We start from the raw sequence: 23,041 nt of genomic DNA on the forward strand, positions 1-23,041 counted from the left end.
TCCCGCCACACCCACCAAGAAGCCCACGCCACTCTATCCCAGAGCTCTCGATGGTGTTTCTCCGGCTTCAGGGCTGGAGTGGGGGTGGAGGGCGGGAAAAACCACAGGGAGAAAACATAGAGTACCCCGGCAGCCGGCAAGAGGAAGAGAGAGTGGCTTCCACATCTCCAATATCCTAGAGGCGGCTGGGCCGGAGGCGGTCGCACAAAGGGGGCACCGGGGGCCGCTCCAGCCGCGGCCGACCATAGAGATGCGGCTCCAGCGGGGTCTGGAGGTGAGTGAGTAGCTGCGGGGCGGAACTGGCAAGGGAACGCGGGTGGAGCAAGCTGGAGGCAAAGTTTTTCGAGCCCCGGGATCAGGGTGGGCCTGGGCGCTGGGAACTCTCGGGAGGAGGTACTGAAGGGAGCACCCAGAGGAGCTGGGCCCCGGCACCGCAGTCGCGTCACGCTTCTGGACCCCGCCCGGTACCCGCTGCTCTCAGGACCAAAATCATGACGATGCTCCATCCCAAGCCTTCCAGGTTACAAGCTGCCTTTCCCGTTCGCTGGCTCTTATGATCTAGCTCCCGCCCGACTATGTGGACACTGTCATCACCTCCATTTTACAGACAGGAAAGCTGAGGCCCAGAGAAGCGATGCGACTCTGTCTGTCCAAAGCTATGCGGTGAGTCAGAGCCAGAGGCAAGTGGGAACCTGGGTCCCTAGGCCGGGGCCCGTTATTTCTCCAGACCTTCTCTCTGCCTTTGTCTTTTCTCTTCCTCAGTCCTCCTGCCCGGAAGATAAGCGTATTTCTTCTCTTGTGCCCACCTGTCTCCTACCTCACCCTGCCCTCCCCCAGGTGAAGGTTCTTAATCTTGACGGCTCAGCGTCCTCCTTGGCTCCCCCCGGAGGCCATGTATGGCCAAGCTGGAAGATTCCCCAGAGCAGCGATAATATTCAGTAAGTGGAGGCTGCAGTTTCCAGAGAATCCCTCTGGCCACGGGAGTGCACTTCCCAGCCACCTTGTGAATCCCTGTGATCTGTTGTTTTGAGTCCGTGGGATTCTGGAAATAGGGACTATCAGATTGCAAGATCTTGGGTTTTGTTTGTTTGTTTGTTTTTTGAGACGAGTTTCTAGCTCTTGTTGCCCAAGCTGGAGTGCATTGGTGCGATCTCCGCTCACTGCAGCCTCCACCTCCTGGGTTCCAGCGATTCTCCTCACTCAACCTCCCGAGTAGCTGGGATGATTACAGGTGTGTGCCACCACGCCCTACTTTTTTTTGTACTTTTAGTAGAAACGGGGATTCACAATGTTAGCCAGGCTGGTCTCGAACTCCTGACCTCAGGTGATCGGCCCGCCTCGGCCTCCCAAAGTGCTGGGATTACAGGCGTGAGCCACGGTGCCCTGCCTGGTTTCTTCTTCTTTTTTTTTCTTTTTGCATCTTCTCTGTGACTCAATTTCATGAAGTGATTCCTATCATTCTTATTAACTACTAATTATTCAGCTTAAACTCATTTTAGCCATGTATAACAGGGTATGCAATCAATTGTCATTCATTCCTCAGTTATGTTCTCATATTTAGTTTGAGGCCATAGTCAGTTAATAAGTTTGAAATTTCTCCAAACGTGTTATGTTATAGGTGAGGAACCACTGGTTTAGTGCAAGATACCTAGCGTTACTCCAGTGCAGCTCCATGTCTGTGCTTCTTCACTGGAAGCTTCGATTGTGGGTGATTTGTGTTCGTTGAAGTGATAACATCAGTATCACAAAGTGATGTCATTGAAGTGATAATGTCAACAAATTACTAAAAAGCTATACATCTAGGGAGAGAGACTGATGGGTAAAAAACAGTGCAGTGTGACCTCGTTTCTGAAAGGGCTGTGTACAGAGTGCCCTCAGGATGCCAGAAGAGAGAAAATTAGAGTGTCAAGAAGCCAGGCCAGCGCAGTGCCTCACGCCTGTAATCCCAGCACTTTGGGAGGCTGAGGCGGGTGGATCACCTGAGTTCGGGAGTTCAAGACCAGCCTGACCAACATGGAGAAACCCCATCTCTACTAAAAATACAAAATAGTAGCCAGGCGTGGTGGCGCATGCCTATAATCCCAGCTACTCGGGAGACTGAGGCAGGAGAATCGCTTGAACCCAGGAGGCGAAGGTTGCAGTGAGCTGAGATCATGCCACTGCACTCCAGCCTCGGTGACAGACTAAGACTGTCTCAAAAGAATGTCGGCCGGGCGCGGTGGCTCAAGCCTGTAATCCCAGCACTTTGGGAGGCCGAGATGGGCGGATCACGAGGTCAGGAGATCGAGACCATCCTGGCTAACACGGTGAAACCCCGTCTCTACTAAAAATACAAAAAATTAGCCGGGCGAGGTGGCGGGCGCCTGTGGTCCCAGCTACTCAGGAGGCTGAGGCGGGAGAATGGCGAGAACCCGGGAGGCAGAGGTTGCAGTGAGCTGAGATCTGGCCACTGCACTCCAGCCTGGGCGACAGAGCAAGACTCCGTCTCAAAAAAAAAAAAAAAGAATGTCAGGAAGCCTTCATGGTGGAAGTGACATTTGTGTAGCTTCTTCAAGGATAGTTAATTGGTTAGCCAGACGAGAGAAAGATTGAAAAGGGGAAAAGGCATATCAAGCCAAGAGACGCAAAAGGCTATGAAGGTATGCAAGCAAAAGAGAATGTGGTGAGTCTGGAGAATGGCACGTCATCTGGTTCAGAGATCTGCTGAGGGGAGAAGTGGGAGATGAGTCTGGGGAGGTCAGCAGGATCCAGATGATGAAGGAAGGGCCTTCCTTATAATCCATTCTGAGGAATAGTGAGATTATCAAAGGTTAAGAGAGAAAGGGGCCAGGCAAGGTGGCTCATGCCTGTAATCCCAGCACTTTGGGAGGCCAAAGTGGGCCGATCACCTGAGGTCAGAAGTTCGAGACCAGCGTGGCCAACATGGTGAAACTCTATCGCTACTAAAAATACAAAATTTGCCCAGGCGTGTGTGTCGCCTGCCTATAGTCCAGCTAGTGGGGAGGCTGAGGCAGGAAAATTGCTTGAACCCAGGAGGTGGAGGTTGCAGTGAGCCGAGATCACTCCACTGCACTCCAACCTTGGTGACAGAGCGAGACTCTGTCTCAAAACAAAAAAAAAAGGCACTTCTGAGATTCTTTGGCCCCACCTGATTTTGCTGCAGATAAGAAATCTGAGACCCAAATTGCTTAATGACTTGGCTAAGGGTACTTAGCTAGCGGGAGACAACCTGCAGTCATTAATATGTTGGCCAATACTTGTTGGCTCTCTCCTAATATTCTATTATCATTTTTATACTTTTTGTTCTGAACATTATCATAAAAGAAAGCCTCTATTTAGTCTCATAAGGTATATGTGGCATATTGCCATGCAAGAAAATGCCTAAGTCAGTGGGCACTGGGCTGTGTTCCCACGCCAGCTGGGAAGAAAGTAAGAACTCTAACTTTACTTTGTTTTTCTTCTGGTTGGCTTGTCAGCATTTAAGAGGCCAAAACACACAAGTCGGTGGTGATGACAGACCCACTTTTGGACTCACAGCCAGCCCATAGCACCGGAGAGATGGATGGACTGTGTCCTGAGCTATTGCTGATCCCCCCGCCTCTCTCTAACCGTGGAATCCTGGGGACTGTCCAGAGCCCCTGTCCTTCCGGGGACCCTGCGCCTTTGCCTACTGAGCCAGGCTGCCTGCTGGTAGAGGCCACAGCAACTGAAGAGGGACCAGGGAACGTGGAGATCATTGTGGAACAGTAGCTGGAACCCTGACCCCAGGTGCTCCTGGAGAGACCCCAGGTACAAACACAGTTGCAAGCAGGCCAGTGGGACAGGCGGCTCTGAGGTTTTGTCTGGGTTATTTTTGATTCTGTATAAATATGATGAGAACACAAGGTAGCATCCTATTTTTATACTTGGAGATGTTGTCATTTGGTTTGCAGTTGGTGCATGTTGATTGAAGGCTGGCGAAGTGGTGCACAGCCTTCTACCAAGCTTTTGGCAGTCTGTCCTGCAAGGGCTTCATGTGTGTGTTCGGCAGTAATCCAGAAAGTAAGACCTTTCTGACACCTCTGCCGAATCCTGGCTTGTCCCTACTCTTACAGTCCTTGGAGATTCTTTCCTCCATATTGACCCTCCTACCCAGGAACTGCAGCCAGGGATTAAGCAAAAACCCTGTCTCTACCACCCTGGGCTTGGCAGGGCTTTCCAGAGTGATCTGGTATTTCCCTGCCCTAGTTTTTTGTGTATAACATACTTTACTCATTCAAGGCATGTTGTTAAGAATAAGAGTTGAGGCCTGGTACAGTGGCATGCACCTGTAGTCTCAGCTACTTGGGAGGCTAAGGCAAGAAGATTGCTTGAGCCCAGGAGTTAGAGGCTGCAGTATGTTATGATCATACCTGTGAATACCTGCACTGCAGCCTGGGCAATATAGTGAGACCCCCACCTCTTTAAAAACAAAACAAAACAAAAAAACAGTAGAAGTTGAGCATTTGTATTTAGCTCAGATGAAAGATTCTCCCTTTATTCATCCCATTATCATCACCTCTTATTTTCAGGAAGCTTCCCTGTTTTTTAATTGCCATCCTCCAGCCATAGTTGTCACCACTTCACTTGGCACTGTAGTGTAGTGACAAAGAATATTGGGAAAGATTAGCTAATTTGACCATATAATATTTCCAAACTTCTATATGGTGAAAGAAATTAAAAAAAAAAAAAAAAGAACCTAGGAAAAACATTTGCAATATATAAGAAAGAGTTAATATCTTTTTTTTTTTCTTTTTTTTTAGACAGAGTCTCGCTCGGTCGCCCAGGCTGGAGTGCAGTGGCGCCATCTCGGCTCACTGCAAGCTCTGCCTCCTGGGTTCATGCCATTCTCCGGCCTCAGCCTCCTGAGTAGCTGGGACTACAGGCGCCCACCACCACACCCAGCTAATTTTTTGTATTTTTAGTAGAGACAGGGTTTCACTGTGTTAGCCAGGATGGTCTCGATCTCCTGACCTCATGATCCGCCTGCCTCGGCCTCCCAAAGTGCTGGGATTACAGGCGTGAGCCACTGCACCTGGTCAAGAGTTAATATCTTTAAAATTCAAAGAGCCACAATAAGAAAAGGGAACCATCTTTTTTGTTGTTTGCTTTCCTTTTTATGTTTTCTTTTGGTTTTGGGGGTTTTGTTGAGACAGGATCTTGCTCTGCCACGCAAGCTAGAGTGCAGTGGCACAGTTATGGCTCACTGCAGCCTTGACCTCCTAGGCTTAAGCAATCCTCTTGCCTCAGCCTCTCATGTAGCTGGGACCACAGGTGTATACCACCCACACCCAGCTAGTTTTTAAATTTTCTTTTGTAGAGATGAGGCCTCACCTTGTTGCCCAGGCTAGTCTTGAGCTCTTGGGCTCAAGCAATCTTCCCACCTTGGCCTCCTAAAATTTTGGGATTACAGGTATGGGCCATCGCACCCAGCAGAAACCTTTTTTTTTTTTTATGGAAAAAAGAAATCTATGTGCAATGCTCTAAAGAAATAAAAGTAATAACTATATGGAAGGATGCTTAATCTCACTAGCAAACAAATTCCTGTCAAAAATAAGAGATGCAGCCGGGCATGGTGGTTCATGCCTATAATCCTAGCACTTTGGGAGGCCGAGACAGGCGATTGCCTGAGCTCAGGAGTTTGAGACCAGCCTGGGCAAGATGGTGAAACCCCATCTCTACTAAGATACAAAAAAATCAGCTGGACGTGGTGGCAGGCATCTGTAATCCCAGCTACTCAGGAGGCTGAGGCACGAGAATTACTTGAACCCGGGAGGCAGAGGTTGCAGTGAGCCAAGATCGTGCCCCTGAACCCCAGCCTGGACAACAAAGCGAGACTCTGTCTCAAAAAAAAAAAAATAGGAGATGCACTTTGACATAAATTAAACATTTTAAATAATACCTAGTGTTGACCAGGCTATAGGAAACACCATGTTATAGATTATGGAGATACAAATTATTATAATCTTTTGAAGGTCAATTTAGCTACATAGCAAATTTTACAGTTTGCATACTCTGACCACTGTAATTCCACTGTAGGAATCTGTCCTATAGAAAGACATACTATACATGCACAAAGATACAAGGATGAGAATATATAGGCATGCTTTATTTGTAATGGTTGGAAATAGCCCAGATGTCCATCCGTAAGGGCACAATTTATTTATTTTTTAAAATTATTTTTAGAGTGGACAACATAGGGAGACCCCATCTCTACAAAAAATTTAAAAATTAGCCAGGCATGGTGGTGCCTGTAGTCCCACCTACTCAGGAGGCTGAGGTGGGAGAATCGCTTGAGCACGGGAGGTCAAGGCTGCAGTGAATTATGATCACACCACCACTGCACTGCAGCCTGGGTGACAGAGAGAGACCCTGTTTCCCCCACCACCAGCCAAAAAATTTATTTTTATATTTTTTGTCCCCAGGGAAGCAAGGGCAGAATTTCATTTTGATTTGTCCATGCTCTGCAAAAAACAAACTGGACAAGAAAGTACGAACTAGATATAAATGTAATCAAATATAAAAATATCTTTGATATATAGCAAGTGGGAAGAAAAGGGTCAAAAAGAAACACACCAAATTGTGTGTGTGAAGGGGCTGGGTGGTTATTCTTCCTTTGTATACTTACGTATCATTTTAGATGTTGCACTAAAAATTTTTTTTTTTTTTTGAGACAGAGTTTCACTCTTGTCACCCAGGCTGCAGTGCAATAGTGTGATCTTGGCTCACTGCAACCCCTGCCTCCTGGTTTCAAGTGATTTTCCTGCCTCAGCCTCCTGAGTAACTGGGATTACAGGGATGCGCCACCACGCCCAGCTCATTTAGTATTTTTAGTACAGACGGGGTTTCTCCATGTTGGTCAGGCTGGTCTTGAACTCTTGACCTCAGGTGATCCACCTGCCTCGGCCTCCCAAAGTGCTGGGATTATAGGCGTGAGCCACTGGACCCGGCCTGAAATTTTTTTTTTTTTTTTTTTTTTTTTTTTTTTGAGACAGAGTCTCTCTGTTGACCAGGCTGGAGTGCACTGGGCAATCTTGGCTCACTGCATCCTCCACCTCTCAGGTTCAAGCAATTCTTCTGCTTCAGCCTCCCGAGTATCTGGGACTACAGGTGTGTGCCACCACACCCAGCTAATTTTTTTGTATTTTTAGTAGAAACAGGGTTTCACCATGTTAGCCAGGATGGTCTCGATCTCCTGACCTCATGATCTCCCTGTCTTGGCCTCCCAAAGTTCTGGGATTACAGGCGTGAGCCACCACTCCTGGCCCTGAAATTTTTTTTTTTAACAAAATAACAATAAAGAGTAAAAGGACCAGCAGAATAAATGTAGGACGAACCTGACCTTGAGTCATGGCTCTACTACTAATAAACATAGTAGTCTTAACCTCGTAGAATCTCAGGACCTTGTTGTCATAAGGCTGTTGGAGGACCAAAAGAGAGTGTTTATTAAGCCTTTTTTAATCAAAGTCTTGCCCATTGCTTTTAAAACGGCAGCAATTATGGAGAAAAATAACTATTTTCAGAAAGGATATTCTCCATTTTATCCATTCCTGTGCCTTTGTAAAGCTCTTTACAGAATTTGAAAGTAAAGCTCTTATCATTTATATTGCAGATGTTATCCCTAGTTTGTCATTTTCTTTTGGAAGTTTCTGGTTTTCACTTGGGCAAAATATACTGTCTTAATGCTTTCTGGATTTGCTTGTTTATTCACTCATTTAACAAATATTTATTAAGCACCTACCTTGTACCAAGTATTGTGCTAGGAGTCCAAACACACATGCCAGATAGATGGTCCCTGACCTTATGGGGCTTACAGTCCAGGTGTAGGACCAGACTTAAAGTCCATCTGTACTCTACGAATATTAAAAGATTCACCTACATTTTCTACTAGTAACTAACTCCTATGAGTCTTGTTCCATCTGATTCTATGCCTTTCTCTGTCGGTCCTCTGCCTGCAGGTGTCCTGGTAAAGGTGGTGGAGGTGTACTTCTGTGAGCGCTGTGAACAGAGCTTCGCAGAGCCCACTCTGCTGGCCCTGCACCAGTGCAGTGAGACCCATATACAGCCTGTGCAGGGCCTCTCTAGCCCCCCATGCTCTGTAGAGCTGCCTCCCGGCAACCCAACCCTCCCTGGCCCTCTGCAGGGCCAGAGCCCACCAGTTAGTCCCCTATCATGCCCTGTGTGTAGACAGGAGTTTGCCCAACCCCAGGCCCTGAAGAGCCACTTCAAGATTCACCGGGGCACTCCTGACACCTTCTCCTGCCCAGAATCTGGCTGTGTGTTCTCTGCTGAAGATCGCAAGGGTCTGCAGCACCACCTGAGGCAGACTCACAGAGCAGTTCCTGTGCCCTGTTCTTTCCGGGGCTGCCCCCTGCTTTTCGGGAGCCAGCAGGGCATGGAGCTGCACCGGCAGGCGCATTACCCTTTCCACTGCAGCCACTGCAGCTTCATGGGCTCCAACGTCAAACTCTTCCGGCAGCATCAGCGGAGCCATGGTGCTGGGACACAGGGAGAACTTTCTGCCGTTCAGGGCCTTCCATCCCAGGAGCTGCTGCCAGGTATGAGGCCAAGGGCCAAGCAGTTCCTCTCCTGGAGTTCAGCCACAGTTGATCTTATAGGAGAGGCAGTTGTTTCCAAGGCCATGAATGTACATGAATATAAGAGAATCTAGATAGTGGCTCAGGAGGATGGAGTTACTGGATGACATGGGAAGGCATCTTGAAACAGTGGAATACATGGGACAAAGAGGAAGTCTTTGTGACAATGAGTGACAGTTGGCTTAGGCTACCTGTGGCTTGAAGTTACTTAACCAATATTCTCTAATGATCCATTTCACAGCTTTCTGAGAGCAAAAGCAAAAATGACCATCATTGGCTATGGCCACTGATGGAATGCCCGTAGACTTTCCTTTAGAGCAACTGGGGATTGAGCAGTAGAAGCCAGGGTTATTTTAAAAAGGAAATAACCATTTGGGCTAGGCACTGTGGTGCATGCCTGTGATCCCAACAGTTTGGGAGGCCAAGGTAGATGGATCCCTTAAATCCAGGAGTTCAAGACCAGCCTGGGCAATGTGGTGAAATCCTGTCTCTACAAAAAGTACAAAAATTAGCTGGGTTTGGTGGCGCATGTCTGTAGTCCCAGCTACTCAGGAGGCTGAGGTGGGGGATCACTTGTGCTCAGGAGGCGGAGGTTGCAGTGAGCCAAGATTGCACTGTCTTATATGCTTTCTGCACTCCAGCCTGGATGACAGAGTAAGACCCTGTCTCAAAAAAAAAAAAAAAAAAAAAAAAAAGAGAGAAAGAGAGAGGGAGGAAGGGAAAGGAACTTTCAAGGGAGATGGTATTTTACTAGTTGTCATTCCTCTTGGTCCCAAAAAAGCATTAGAGAGCAGAGGAGCAGGAGGAAACAGAGAAAACAGGCCAGGAGAGGCCAGGATTCTGATAAGAGAAGGAATTGCAGTCTACCCATTCTCTACTTTCAGCTCCCGATGACCTCAGTGACCTCACTGCTGTCAAAAGGGGTGCTCTCTGAGGTTTGAGTTACTTTAGACTGGAACATTGCTAATAACTTAGCTCTTGGTCCTCCTATTTCTGTCTTGAGTGGAAATACATTTATACATAAAACCCAAGATTTCCTTATGCTAAAAGTGGAAGAAGGTGATTATTTCAGCCAGTAGGTGGAGAAATATAAGCATTTAGTGCTGTCATTGGCTCCTGTAGACTTTATCAAGTTTTATGTATCTCCAGCTCCCAAACTGCCTCCAGGAGGGAGAGAACCTTCACAGGAAGCAGGTACACCCCTGCCTGGGCAAGAGACAGCTGAAGAGGAGAATGTAGAGAAAGAAGAGAAGAGTGACACCCAGAAGAACTCCCAGAAGGCTGTGGATAAAGGCCAAGGGGCTCAGCGGCTAGAAGGTAATGACATCCTAAGGCTTGAAGCCCTTGGTGGTGGGGAAGAATGGATTGTTGAAACCGTGGTATTGAAGCTCTGGGGTTTGTTTTCTGAGCTTTGGTTCGGATCCTTTTATTCTGTTCTACCTTGACTCAAAAGTCAAGGTCTAGTGGGAAAATGATGAATGAGTGAATGATAAAGACTTTAGTAATATAGCATTGGGGTAAATCGAGTTTGCTTCACTGGGCTGGTTTTCCTCAGGCAGAAAACTCTAGCAGGGAAGCAGGAGGTGATCTTCATCATAATATAGAGATGCCAGAAGTTATTGATGATCAACAGCCTATTTTGTCTGGCACTGAGCCCTCAAATACTTTTTTCTGAATCTTTGCTTCCCAGTTTTTCACCTCAGTAGAATATTTGAAAGTCATCCCATAAGGAGCACAGTTGTTATCAAGGTGAATAAGAAAGATTTGGTTGTATTTATTACCAACTTCATTATTACCTAGAGCCTGTGAGGCAGTGTTTGGAAGTAAGAGTTCTTTACTTTCTTTTGGCTCACTCCCTTGGGGACTCTTTTCCTTCTAACTAATCTTGCTGATGCTTCTGCCTGCCCCCATAGAACAAGGCAGGAAAGAACAAGAATGCTCCATTCAGATTGTTTTAAGCAGCTCTAAACAAAGACTCAAGAGCAGGTAGCTGAGTAAAGCACTTCAAACAGGATGTCACAGCAAGGCCTGAGAAGCCCTTGTGGTTTTGCTTCTCTTAAAACTTGAGTTTCTCACCTTTTCTTTGAGACTACAGTGTTTGAGACCCTTTTGCTTGGTTTCCCGGAGAGAGGCCACACATTGTTTATGTCTGAGCAAATTGTGGTTCTCCCATTATCTGGCTATCCCCAGAAAAATCTCACTCTCTCAACTCTATTCCCTCCCCCAGGGGATGTGGTCTCTGGCACCGAGTCCCTCTTCAAGACCCATATGTGTCCAGAGTGTAAGCGCTGCTTTAAGAAACGGACCCATCTGGTGGAGCACCTTCATCTCCACTTCCCAGACCCCAGTCTCCAGTGCCCCAACTGCCAGAAGTTCTTCACCAGTAAGAGCAAGCTCAAGACCCATCTGCTGCGGGAGCTGGGTGAAAAGGCCCACCACTGCCCACTGTGCCACTATAGTGCGGTGGAGAGGAATGCACTCAACCGCCACATGGCCAGCATGCATGAAGATATTTCCAACTTCTACTCAGATACCTATGCCTGTCCTGTCTGCCGTGAGGAATTCCGCCTCAGCCAGGCCCTCAAGGAGCACCTCAAGAGCCACACGGCAGCAGCTGCAGCAGAGCCGTTACCCCTTCGCTGCTTTCAGGAGGGCTGCAGCTATGCAGCACCCGACCGCAAGGCCTTCATTAAGCACCTGAAGGAGACGCATGGGGTGCGGGCTGTGGAGTGCCGCCATCACTCATGTCCCATGCTCTTTGCCACAGCCGAAGCCATGGAGGCCCACCACAAGAGCCACTACGCCTTCCACTGCCCCCACTGTGACTTTGCTTGTTCCAATAAGCACCTATTCCGTAAACACAAGAAGCAGGGCCACCCTGGCAGTGAAGAGCTGCGCTGCACCTTCTGCCCCTTTGCCACCTTCAACCCAGTGGCTTACCAGGATCATGTAGGCAAGATGCATGCTCATGAAAAGATCCACCAGTGTCCTGAGTGCAGCTTTGCCACTGCCCACAAGAGGGTGCTCATCCGACACATGCTTCTACATACCGGTAGGATGGTTTCCATCCTTACAATAATGTAATAATGATGGTGGTGATAATGGCTACAAAGGGCCTTGCATACATTTTCTCATTTGACCCAAAATTCCTAGAGATAGATCTAGTATTCCAGGTTTACAAATGAGCCTTAAGTTGAGTGTCACTTAGCTAGTAAAGTAGTTGAGCTAGGATTTGAATCCATGCAGTCTGATTCCAGAGCCTGTGCTCTAACCACTGTGGTGCTATGCCTCTTAAGCCCCTGTCCAGTTCTGCCCACCCCTGGTCAGGCTTGAGTGGGTTAACATCAAGCCTGAAGAAACCCAAACCAGGACAAATTACCTTACGTTGCAATTCATGTTTTGGGATGTGCTAAGAGAGACAGGCGAGGGGACTGAGCCATCCACATGCATATGGCCTTCTATAGCTTGGGTGTCCATGTCACTGAACAAGATCACCTTCAGTGACCTGGAAGTTGCAGATGTTTAACTGGCACTCGTAACTGTCTTCCAGCATTCTTGATGCTTTAGGTAACAACCAAACCAAGCTTCCTGCTACAGCATCATCCCATTTGTGATCTCTATGTCAACATCAGTGGATTGACAGGACATTTTTAGAATTTTCATCAAAGACACTGGTTTGGGAGAAAAAAAATTAGGTAGCCTGGGACAAAGCCATTATTCTCATTGAACTCATTCCTGTACATGCTTTAGTCACAGAATCTCATGTTTCTGAGGTCTTTCCAAGAGGCTTAATCTTGTAAGTAAGGCAGGTAAAGATGAGAAAAGAGACAAACTCTGAGACCTACTTTAAGACGACACAGATAATGTTAGAACTCTGCAGAGTACCATGTTGCCAGCCTTTCACCATAGGGAATGGGGCTGGGTGAGTGGGCAGGGACAACAAGGAGGGGTCTTGAAGGAACCTGGCCCAGCCTGTCAGTGCCAGGTCTTGACCATCAACATGAACAGCTCACCTTTGAGTTCTCACTGAGTTTCACTGACAACTTTGGAACATCTCATATAATCTTTATACCAACCTTTTGGAGACAAGGAAACAGACTGCTGGAAGCCATATGGTAGTCAGCTAGGATTTAAACTACCACTTAATGGCTCTATGATTTCTCTGTGCCTCAGTTTCCCTATCTGTAAAATGAGGGTGATAATAGCACCTGCCTCTTAAGGATGTTCTGAAAATCTGAGGAGAGGAGGCTTTTTTTTTTTGAGATGGAGTCTGGCTCTGTTGCCCAGGCTAGAGTACAGTAGCCCAATCTCAGCTTACTACAAGCTCCGCCTCCCGGGTTCCCTCCATTCTCCTGCCTCAGCCTCCCGAGTAGCTGGGACTACAGGCATCCGCCACCACGCCCAGCTAATTTTTTGTATTTTTAGTATAGACAGAGTTTCACCGTGTTAGCCAGGATGGTCTCGATCTCCTGACCTCGTGATCTGCCTGCCTCAGCCTGTCAAAATGCTGGGATTACAGGCATGAGCCACCGTGCTCAGCCAAGAGGAGGCGTTTTTTTACAAAGTGCTCAGAAGAGTGCTTATTCACATAGTAAGAACTTTGTTCATGTTGGCTGTTAATATTTTTATTACTATGTTGGACTTCAGAATTCTTGACCATTCTGTTCTGTTGTCTCATTTATTTTTCCTTTTCTGGAAAACAAAAGAATTAGGCTTAGTAGAGCAGTTGACCATAGTGACAGCAAACTATAAAACAAATCAAGAGTGGACTTTACGCTAGTTTTGAAAAGCTTGGGCTGGGCACAGTGGCTCATGCCTGTAATCCCAACATTTTATAAGGCCAAGGTGGGCGGATCACCTAAGGTCAGGAGTTCGAGAACAGCCTGGCTAACATGGTGAAACCCTGTATCTACTAAAAATACAAAAAATTTAGCCAGGCGTGGTGGCAGGCGCCTATAATCCCAGCTACTCGGGAGGCTGAGACACAAGAATCGCTTGAGCCCGGGCAGCTGAGCTTGGCAGTGAGCTGAGGTCACGTCACTGTGCTCCAACCTTGGTGACAGAGTGAGACTCTGTCTCAATTAAAAAAACAGAAAGAAAAAAAAAGAAAAGCTTGGTCTTTACTTTCTTCCCATCTTCATTGGTGTGAGAGTTGGGGGAGTAGTTATCTGAGAGGGCTGTGAAGCAGCCTTCATTATTGTGAGGTTTTCACCGTCGCAGGTAGCACATGAAGCTGTTGTTCCTCGCTGGCATCAGGGAAGCCTTGCTGGAAGAAATGGTCTGTCCACTTGCTCTGTATCTGACCTGTGTTCTCTCCCCTCATCCTCATCCCCCATATAAGGTGAGAAGCCTCACAAATGTGAGCTGTGTGACTTCACATGTCGAGACGTGAGCTACCTATCGAAGCACATGCTGACCCACTCCAACACCAAGGATTACATGTGCACTGAATGTGGCTATGTCACCAAGTGGAAGCACTACCTCCGTGTGCACATGCGAAAACATGCAGGAGACCTCAGGTACAACACACTCATAGGCCTCCGTCCCAATCCCGAGAACCTTATGCCAAGCTAGCTTCCTCTTGGATCTAACTTCTGGCCCTATTGCTTTCTCTGGTCCCTGGGGAGTCTCTTCCTAAGGCCGGGCGCAGTGACTCACACCTGTAATCCCAGCACTTTGAGAGGCTGGGGCGGGCAAATTGCTTGAACTTGGGAGTTCAAGGCCATCTGGGCAACACCCCATCTCTACTAAAACTACAAAAATTAGCTGGGCATGGTAGCAGACGCCTGTAATGCCAGCTTCTTGGGAGGCTGAAGCACTAGAATTGCTTGAGCCAGGAGGAGGAGGTTGCAATGAGCCGAGATTGCACCACTGTACTCCAGCCTGGGTGACAGAGTAAGACTGTGTTTCAAAAAAGAAAAGGAAAGAAAAAAGAGAGTCTTTTCATAACACCCTTCTCTGTTCCCACTTTCTCAACTGCATTGCCTACAGCTGGCCCCTGTGACTGTGGCTCAAGTCACATGGCGAGCACTCTCTGGGCTCTGGGAAGGGAGTATAGACCTACAGTATAGGCCTAGAGGCTAAGGTGTACTTGAGTTCTCAGAGTTTGGCCCTGGGAAAGTGAATAGACTCTATATTCATGCCCCAGTCTTGGCCACTTCCAAATCCAGGCAAGTTCTCTGACCTATGGCACAGCTGGCTAAGGGGTTTCTAGAGCTGTCATGCTTATGTGGGAGAAGGGAAACGAGGCACAGAAACCTGCCCTGTGGAGTTGTAGCCATGTCAGCTCCTTGGAAGTGTACAGTGGGTCATGCTGATTCATGATTATTTTAGGAAGGCAGTACAGAGTAGGGCTTAGAACACAGGCCCTGAAGCTAGGCTGTCTCTGCTCCTGGCTTCCTTTGTAACCAACCTTAGTCAAGTTACTAACTTCTGTGATTTAATTTTTCTCCCTTGGAAAATAGAGATACCAGTTTCATAGGGTAGTGAAAAAGAGGGTTATATCAGGTGACACATGTACGATACTGAGTGCAGAGCCTGGCCCACAGTAAGTATTTACTGAGTGATTCTTAGTTGTTGTGATTAATTATTGTGGTTACCTCCCCCTTTCTCTCCTCGCCAGGTATCAGTGCAACCAGTGCTCCTATCGCTGCCACCGGGCTGATCAGCTGAGCAGCCACAAGCTGCGGCATCAGGGCAAGTCTTTGATGTGTGAGGTGTGTGCCTTCGCCTGCAAGCGGAAGTATGAGCTGCAGAAGCACATGGCTTCCCAGCACCACCCCGGCACAACGGCCCCGCTCTACCCTTGTCACTACTGCAGTTACCAGAGCCGCCACAAGCAGGCTCTGCTGAGCCATGAGAACTGCAAGCATACCCGCCTCCGTGAGTTCCACTGTGCCCTCTGTGACTACCGCACCTTCAGCAACACCACACTCTTGTTCCACAAACGCAAGGCCCATGGCTATGTGCCTGGAGACCACGCCTGGCAGCTCCGCTACGCGAGCCAGGAGCCAGAAGGGGCCATGCAGGGCCCGACACCCCCACCAGATTCAGAGCCCTCAAGCCAGCTGTCTGCCCAGTCTGAGGGGCCAGGTCACGAACCTGGGACTGTGGTGGATCCCAGCTTGGACCAGACCCTGCCAGAGACAAGTGAGGAGGTCAACACTGGAAGACAGGAGGGCAGTGAGGCTCCCCATGGGGTTGAGCTGGCTGGCAGTTCCAGCCCAGCAGAGGTGGAAGAGGGCAGCTGCACACTACACCTAGAGGCCCTGGGAGTAGAGCTGGAGTCTGTGACTGAGCCACCCCTTGAGGAGGTCACTGAAACAGCCCCTATGGAGTTCAGGCCCCTGGGACTGGAAGGGCCAGATGGACTGGAAGGACCAGAGCTATCTAACTTTGAAGGTATTGGGACTTCTGACTTGGGTGCTGAAGAAAATCCCCTTCTGGAAAAGCTAGCGTCGGAGCCCTCCACAAATCCATCCTTAGAGGAGGCCCCTAACAACTGGGTAGGAACCTTCAAGGCAACTCCACCTGCTGAGACAGCACCCTTGCCCCCGTTACCTGAGTCAGAGTCGTTACTCAAGGCTCTAAGGAGACAGGATAAAGAACAAGCAGAGGCATTGGTGCTGGAGGGGCGGGTGCAGATGGTAGTGATCCAGGGAGAGGGGCGAGCCTTCCGCTGCCCACACTGCCCTTTTATCACTCGCCGGGAGAAGGCCCTGAATCTGCACTCCAGGACTGGGTGCCAGGGCCGTCGAGAGCCCCTGCTGTGCCCTGAGTGTGGGGCTAGCTTCAAGCAACAGCGTGGCCTCAGCACCCACCTGCTAAAGAAGTGCCCTGTTTTGCTCAGAAAGAACAAGGGCTTGCCCAGACCAGATTCACCCATCCCTCTGCAACCTGTGCTCCCGGGTACCCAGGCCTCAGAGGACACAGAAGGTGGGAAGCCCCCACCTGCACCACTAGAAGCAGAGCTACTGCTTCCGAAAGATGTTCCTTTGGAGCTTCCCAGGGAGCCAGAGGAAACAGAAGAGCCTCTTGCCACAGTCTCTGGTTCCCCAGTCCCTCCTGCAGGAAACTCCTTGCCCAGAGAGGCCCCTAAGAAGCACTGCTTTGACCCAGTCCCTCCTGCAGGAAACTCCTCGCCTACAGAGGCCCCGAAGAAACACCGCTTTGAGCAGGGCAAGTTTCACTGCAACTCCTGCCCATTCCTTTGTTCCCGGCTCTCCTCTATTACCTCTCACGTGACTGAAGGCTGCAGGGGAGGACGTGGCGGGGGAGGAAAACGAGGGACCCCCCAGACCCAGCTTGTGTCCCCATTGAGCAATGGGGACTCTGCTCCCCTGAAGAATGGGAGTACAGAGTCCAGCTCTGGTGATGGGGATATAGTTCTGGTTCAAAAGCAGAAGGGGGCTCGCTTCTCCTGCCCCACATGTCCCTTTAGCTGCCAGCAGGAACGGGCTCTGAGGACTCACCAGACCCGGGGCTGTCCCCTCGAGGAGTCTGGAGAGCTGCACTGCAGCCTCTGCCCATTCACTGCTCCTGCTGCCTCTGCCTTGAGGCTCCACCAGAAGCGGAGGCACCCCACTGCAGCCCCAGCCCGTGGGCCCCGGCCCCATCTGCAGTGTGGGGACTGTGGCTTCACCTGTAAACAGAGCCGGTGCATGCAGCAGCACCGGCGGCTCAAGCACGAGGGGGTGAAGCCTCATCAGTGCCCCTTCTGTGACTTTTCCACCACCAGACGGTACCGGTTAGAGGCTCACCAGTCCCGACACACAGGCATTGGCCGCATCCCCTGCAGCTCTTGCCCCCAGACATTTGGTACCAACTCGAAACTGCGCTTGCACCGGTTAAGGGTACATGACAAAACACCCACCCACTTCTGTCCACTTTGTGACTATAGTGGCTACCTTCGCCATGACATTACTCGTCATGTCAACAGCTGCCACCAAGGCACCCCAGCCTTTGCCTGCTCCCAGTGTGAAGCCCAGTTCAGCTCAGAGACAGCACTTAAGCAGCATGCTCTGCGCCGACACCCCGAGCCTGCACAGCCTGCCCTTGGCTCTCCTGCAGAGACCACTGAGGGCCCCCTGCACTGTTCCCGCTGTGGGTTGCTGTGCCCCAGCCCTGCCAGCTTACGAGGACACACCCGTAAACAGCACCCACGGCTTGAGTGTGGGGCCTGCCAGGAGGCCTTCCCTAGCCGACTGGCTCTGGATGAGCATCGGAGGCAGCAGCATTTCAGCCACCGCTGTCAGCTCTGTGACTTTGCTGCCCGGGAGCGGGTGGGCCTGGTGAAGCACTACCTGGAACAGCATGAGGAGACTTCAGCAGCTGTGGCAGCCTCAGATGGGGATGGGGATGCTGGCCAGCCCCCTCTGCACTGCCCCTTTTGTGACTTCACGTGCCGCCATCAGCTGGTACTAGATCACCATGTGAAAGGGCATGGGGGCACTCGTCTCTACAAGTGCACCGATTGTGCTTACAGCACCAAGAACCGGCAGAAGATCACCTGGCACAGCCGTATTCACACTGGGGAAAAGCCTTACCACTGTCACCTCTGCCCTTATGCCTGTGCTGATCCCTCTCGCCTCAAGGTAATGTCAGAGGATATGGGGCAGGAAGTGGAAGGAGCACAGGCTCTGGAGTTACACTGCCTGGGTTCTGTAAAGCTGATGCCTCCAGATATTAGCTCTGTGACTTTGGGAAAGTTCCTTTACCAAGCCTCAGATTATTCATCTGTTAAAAAGGAGATAATACCGGGCCGGGCGCGGTGGCTCAAGCCTGTAATCCCAGCACTTTGGGAGGCCGAGGCGGGCGGATCACGAGGTCAGGAAATCGAGACCATCCTGGCTAACACGGTGAAACCCCGTCTCTACTAAAAAATACAAAAAACTAGCCGGGCGAGGTGGTGGGCGCCTGTAGTCCCAGCTACTCAGGAGATAATACCAACTTCATAGGGTTGTTGTAAAGATAAAGTTCCATATTGTGGCTCACACCTATAATCTCAACACTTTGAGATACGAAGGTAGGAGGATCGCTTGAAGCCAGGAGTTGAAGGCCACTTGGCAGCAAATTGAGATCCCATTACAAAAAAATTTTTTTAATTAGCTAGGCATGGTGGTATATACCTGTAGTCCCAGTTACTCAGGAGGCTGAGGTGGGAGGATTTCTTGAGCCTAGGAATTTGAGGCTGCAGTGAGCTATGATCATGCTACTGCACCCCAGCCTGGGTAACAAAGCAAGACCCCATTTTAAAAATTGGGGCTAGGCGCGGTGGCTCGTGCCTGTAATCCCAGCGCTTTGGGAGGCCGAGGTGGGCGGATCACGAGGTCAGGAGATCAAGACCATCCTGACTAACACTGTGAAACCCCGTCTCTACTAAAAATACAAAAAATTAGCAGGGCATGGTGGCTGGTGCCTGTAGTCCCAGCTACTCGGGAGGCTGAGGCAAGAGAATGGTGTGAACCCAGGAGGCAGAGCTTGCAGTGAGCCGAGATCACGCCATTGCACTCCAGCCTGGGCGACAGAGCGAGACTCTGTCTCAAAAATAAATAAGTAAATAAAAATTTATTGGCCAGGTGCAGTGGCTCATGCCTATAATCCCAGCACTTTGGGAGGCCAAGGCCAGAGGATTGCTTGAGCCCAGGAGTTTGAGACTAGCCAGGACAACATGTGGAGACTCTGTCTTTATAAAAATAAATTTTTTTAATTAGCTGGACCTTGTGGCACATGCTTGTAGTCCCAGCTACTTGGGAGGCTGAAGTGGGAGGATCGATTTAGCCCAGGACGTTAAGGCTGCAGAGAGCTGTGACCATGCCAGTTCACTCCAGCCTGGGCAATAGAGTGAGACCCTGTCTCTTTAAAAAAAAAAAAAAATCCCTAGCAAGAAACTGAAGATGAAAAAAAATGAAGTTCCATAATGTCTGCTTACCATATGATAAAGGCATAGAATAGAGTGAGAACAATCTGGATAATAACAGCTAACATTTATTGAGCACTTACTATATTTCTAGCACTATAATTCTAATCATTTCAAAAATATGAGCTATAGATACTTGATTCCCCATTTTATAGATTAGTAGTCTGAGAATTAGGGATTAAACCATCTGGGACATAGCTAGTAAGTGACAGAGCTAAGGCAAACCTAGGATACCAAACTGACAAAACTCAGGGACCTGGTTGGTAAGTGGCCTATGGACAGGATGGGAGCAGGGAACAGGGTTATCTGCCAACAGTTTCTCTGCCTATTTACCCCTACTTCTACATCCAGTGAGTACCAAAGGGTACACATTTTCTGCTTTTTGCTCTTGCCTCTTCCAGTACCACATGCGGATCCACAAGGAGGAACGGAAGTACCTGTGCCCTGAGTGTGGCTATAAGTGCAAGTGGGTCAACCAGCTCAAATACCACATGACCAAGCACACAGGTGAGTCTGTGTGGTTTCACAGGCCTGAAGGGTTCCCTTGTTCCCTGGCAAACCTCACCTCACCAAGGTTGGTCCTTGTTCCAATTCAGGGCCAACATCAATTTTCACATTGGGAGTAGAGGGTAGGCTGGGGTTGTATGTGCCAGAATGGCTCCCCAACCCACTGAAGACCTGTCAGAATCAGAAGAGTAAACCTGAGAACCTGTGCATATGTAATTTCCAAAAGCTTCCCAGGTGACTGTGTTATGAGGTCAGTCATTTTTCCCCTCGTGAGAACCCCCAACTCAAACTTAGGTGGCTGAGGGCAGATTTGCCTGGCTCTTATACAGACATGACAGAACCATCATGAGTTAAAAAGGAGAAAGTGGAGGGGTCTCCTGTTCCAGTCTGTCCTTTTCTTCTCCTGGGTATGGATGGAATCCACAAACTCGGTTCTTGAAAGCACACAATCATGTGCCTGTGCTTACTGCATCTTATCTTCCCTGTGTGGAGGAATTGATTAGGAGCATTTCAAGGCCCTCTGCTTTTGTGAATGCCATTTCTTTCACCTCTACCTCTTCCCTCCTAAGTATTTCTTTTTCTTTTTCTTTTTTTTGAGACGGAGTCTCACTCTGTTGCCCAGCCCAGAGTGCAGTGGCGCAGTCTCAGCTCACTGCAAGCTCTGTCTCCCAGGTTCACACCATTCTCCTGCCTCAGCCTCCTGAGTACCTGGGACTACAGGCACCTGCCGCTACACCCGGCTAATTTTTTGTATTTTTAGTAGAGACGGGACGGGGGTTTCACCATATTAGCCAGAATGGTCTCAATCTCCTGACCTCATGATCTGCCTGCCTCGGCCTCCCAAAGTGCTGGGATTACAGGCATGAGCCACCATGCCTGGCCCCTCCTAAGTACTTTTTTTTTTTTCAGTGACAGAGTCTTGCTCTGTTACCCATGCTGGAGTGCAGTGGTGCAGTCATAGCTCACTACAGCCTCAAACTCCTGGGTACACATGATCCTCTTGCCTTAGCCTCCCAAGTAGCTAGGGACTACAAGTACACGCCACCATGCCCACCTCATTTTTTTGTAGAGACAGGGTCTCACTTTGTTGCCCAGGCTGGTATTTGTCTTTTCGAGTTGAACAAGCAGTTGTGTTTAAATGAATTGACAAATTCCATGAGTACCCTGTAACCAAAAGAGGGTTATAATTTCCCATGTGGAAACCCTTCCATATTTGAATATTCATTACTCTCACGTAGTTAGTTGGTTAGAGGTCCAGTTAATTTTCAGCATCCATTGGGCACCCACAACATTGATTGCTGGGACAACAACATTGATTTCTTGTTGATGTACAAGGACTCTGTGTTGGAAAGGCACATAAATGTCAGATAGGGCCGGGCGCAGTGGCTCATGCCTATAATCCCAGCACTTTGGGAGGCCAAGGAGGGCAGATCACCGGAGGTCTAGAGTTTAAGACCAGCCTGGCCAACATGGTGAAACCCTGTCTCTACTAAAATACAAAATTAGCCAGGTGTGGTGGCGCATGCCTGTTATTCCAGCTACTTGGGAGACTGAGGCAGGAGAATCACTTGAACCTGGGAGGCAGAGGTTGTGAGCAGAGATTATGCCACTGTACTCCAGCCTGGGCAACAAGAACCAAACTCCATCTCAAAAAAAAAAAAGAAAAGAAAAGAAAAAAGAAATGTCAAACAGGACTGGAGGACTGGAGCATTCCAAAGATATGGTCATTAGTCAACTTGCTGCTTGCATTCTTTATATCCACCGATCACAGTAACTCCATGGCCCACTGAACCTTGCTCCACCGCCTTTCAATGATGATTTGTTCTCTGTCCTGTAGGACTGAAGCCATACCAGTGTCCCGAGTGTGAGTACTGCACCAACCGGGCTGATGCACTGCGTGTGCACCAGGAGACCCGGCATCGAGAAGCACGGGCTTTCATGTGTGAGCAGTGCGGCAAGGCCTTCAAGACGCGCTTCCTGCTGCGCACCCACCTTCGCAAGCACAGTGAGGCCAAACCCTATGTGTGCAACGTGTGCCACCGTGCTTTCCGCTGGGCTGCTGGCCTGCGCCATCATGCCCTCACCCACACCGACCACCACCCCTTCTTTTGCCGCCTCTGCAACTACAAGGCCAAGCAAAAGTTCCAGGTGGTCAAGCACATACGCAGGCACCACCCTGACCAAGCCGACCCAAACCAGGGTGTGGGCAAAGACCCCACCACCCCCACAGTGCACCTGCATGATGTGCAGCTGGAGGATCCCAGCCCTCCTGCTCCTGCCGCTCCCCACACTGGACCTGAGGGCTGAAAGCCTGCCCCACCTCCTGAATAGGAAGAGGGTATGGTCTGGGATGTGCAGACTGGGATCAGCACTAACCTGAGGAGCCTAAGGAAGGACTGGCTTTTGGGGAGCAAGGGTGACTAGAACCCTCCTGGGACTCTGGCTATAGTACTTTGAAATTATCACCCATATAAAAGGGGGACTGGACTACAATGTTGATTTCTTATTGCTGTACATTGTGTTTTTAACCTGTGAGTTCCCGGTTTCTTCACCATCACTCCATCAAAGTCCCTGGCTATAAGATCTGGATTTTACCCACTCAATCTTCTCTTTCCTTCTTACTGTGTCAAGTCCTATTTTCTTTCAGAATCTTCTAAAAACGGTTGTATCTAACCGCATGTGCTGTTTTGCCTGATGCTCTATAAAGCATGTTAAACAGAAAGTGGTTACTACATTATAGATTTATCCAAATCCCTGTCTTAACATTTCCAGGCTGTCATCTTGATCAACTCTGTCCCCTCTCAGACCTCTGCCTCCCTTTTGTCTCCTTTCATCTTCACTTAGTATTGATTCTGAAACAGGCCTAGGTCTGCCTTCTCTCTGTCCTTGAGCTGTCTTGACCCTTGGCCAGCTCCCTACTTCAAGCTCCTTTGTCTACCTATATCTATAAAGGGAGGATTGCTACCCACTAAGCCTCCTCCTAGAAGCAACTTTAGCTCAT

At 49.2% G+C, this 23,041-nt stretch overlaps 1 protein-coding gene across 1 annotated transcript; it reads left to right on the plus strand.

The window, feature by feature from the left end:
• Positions 1-16: 16 nt before the first annotated feature.
• ZNF142 (zinc finger protein 142) lies at positions 17-22,762 on the plus strand. The gene is given in 11 exon segments (XM_030915985.1): positions 17-663; positions 763-938; positions 3,477-3,739; positions 3,742-3,789; positions 7,977-8,576; positions 9,765-9,932; positions 10,843-11,667; positions 13,957-14,134; positions 15,238-18,208; positions 19,935-20,040; positions 21,878-22,762. Coding segments are annotated over 9 exon segments (5,595 nt in total). The 5' UTR covers positions 17-663; positions 763-938; positions 3,477-3,510; the 3' UTR covers positions 22,348-22,762.
• The last annotated feature ends 279 nt before the right edge of the window (positions 22,763-23,041 follow it).

The sequence above is a fragment of the Rhinopithecus roxellana genome, chromosome 14, assembly GCF_007565055.1.
Source record: "Rhinopithecus roxellana isolate Shanxi Qingling chromosome 14, ASM756505v1, whole genome shotgun sequence".
Lineage (NCBI taxonomy): Eukaryota > Metazoa > Chordata > Mammalia > Primates > Cercopithecidae > Rhinopithecus > Rhinopithecus roxellana.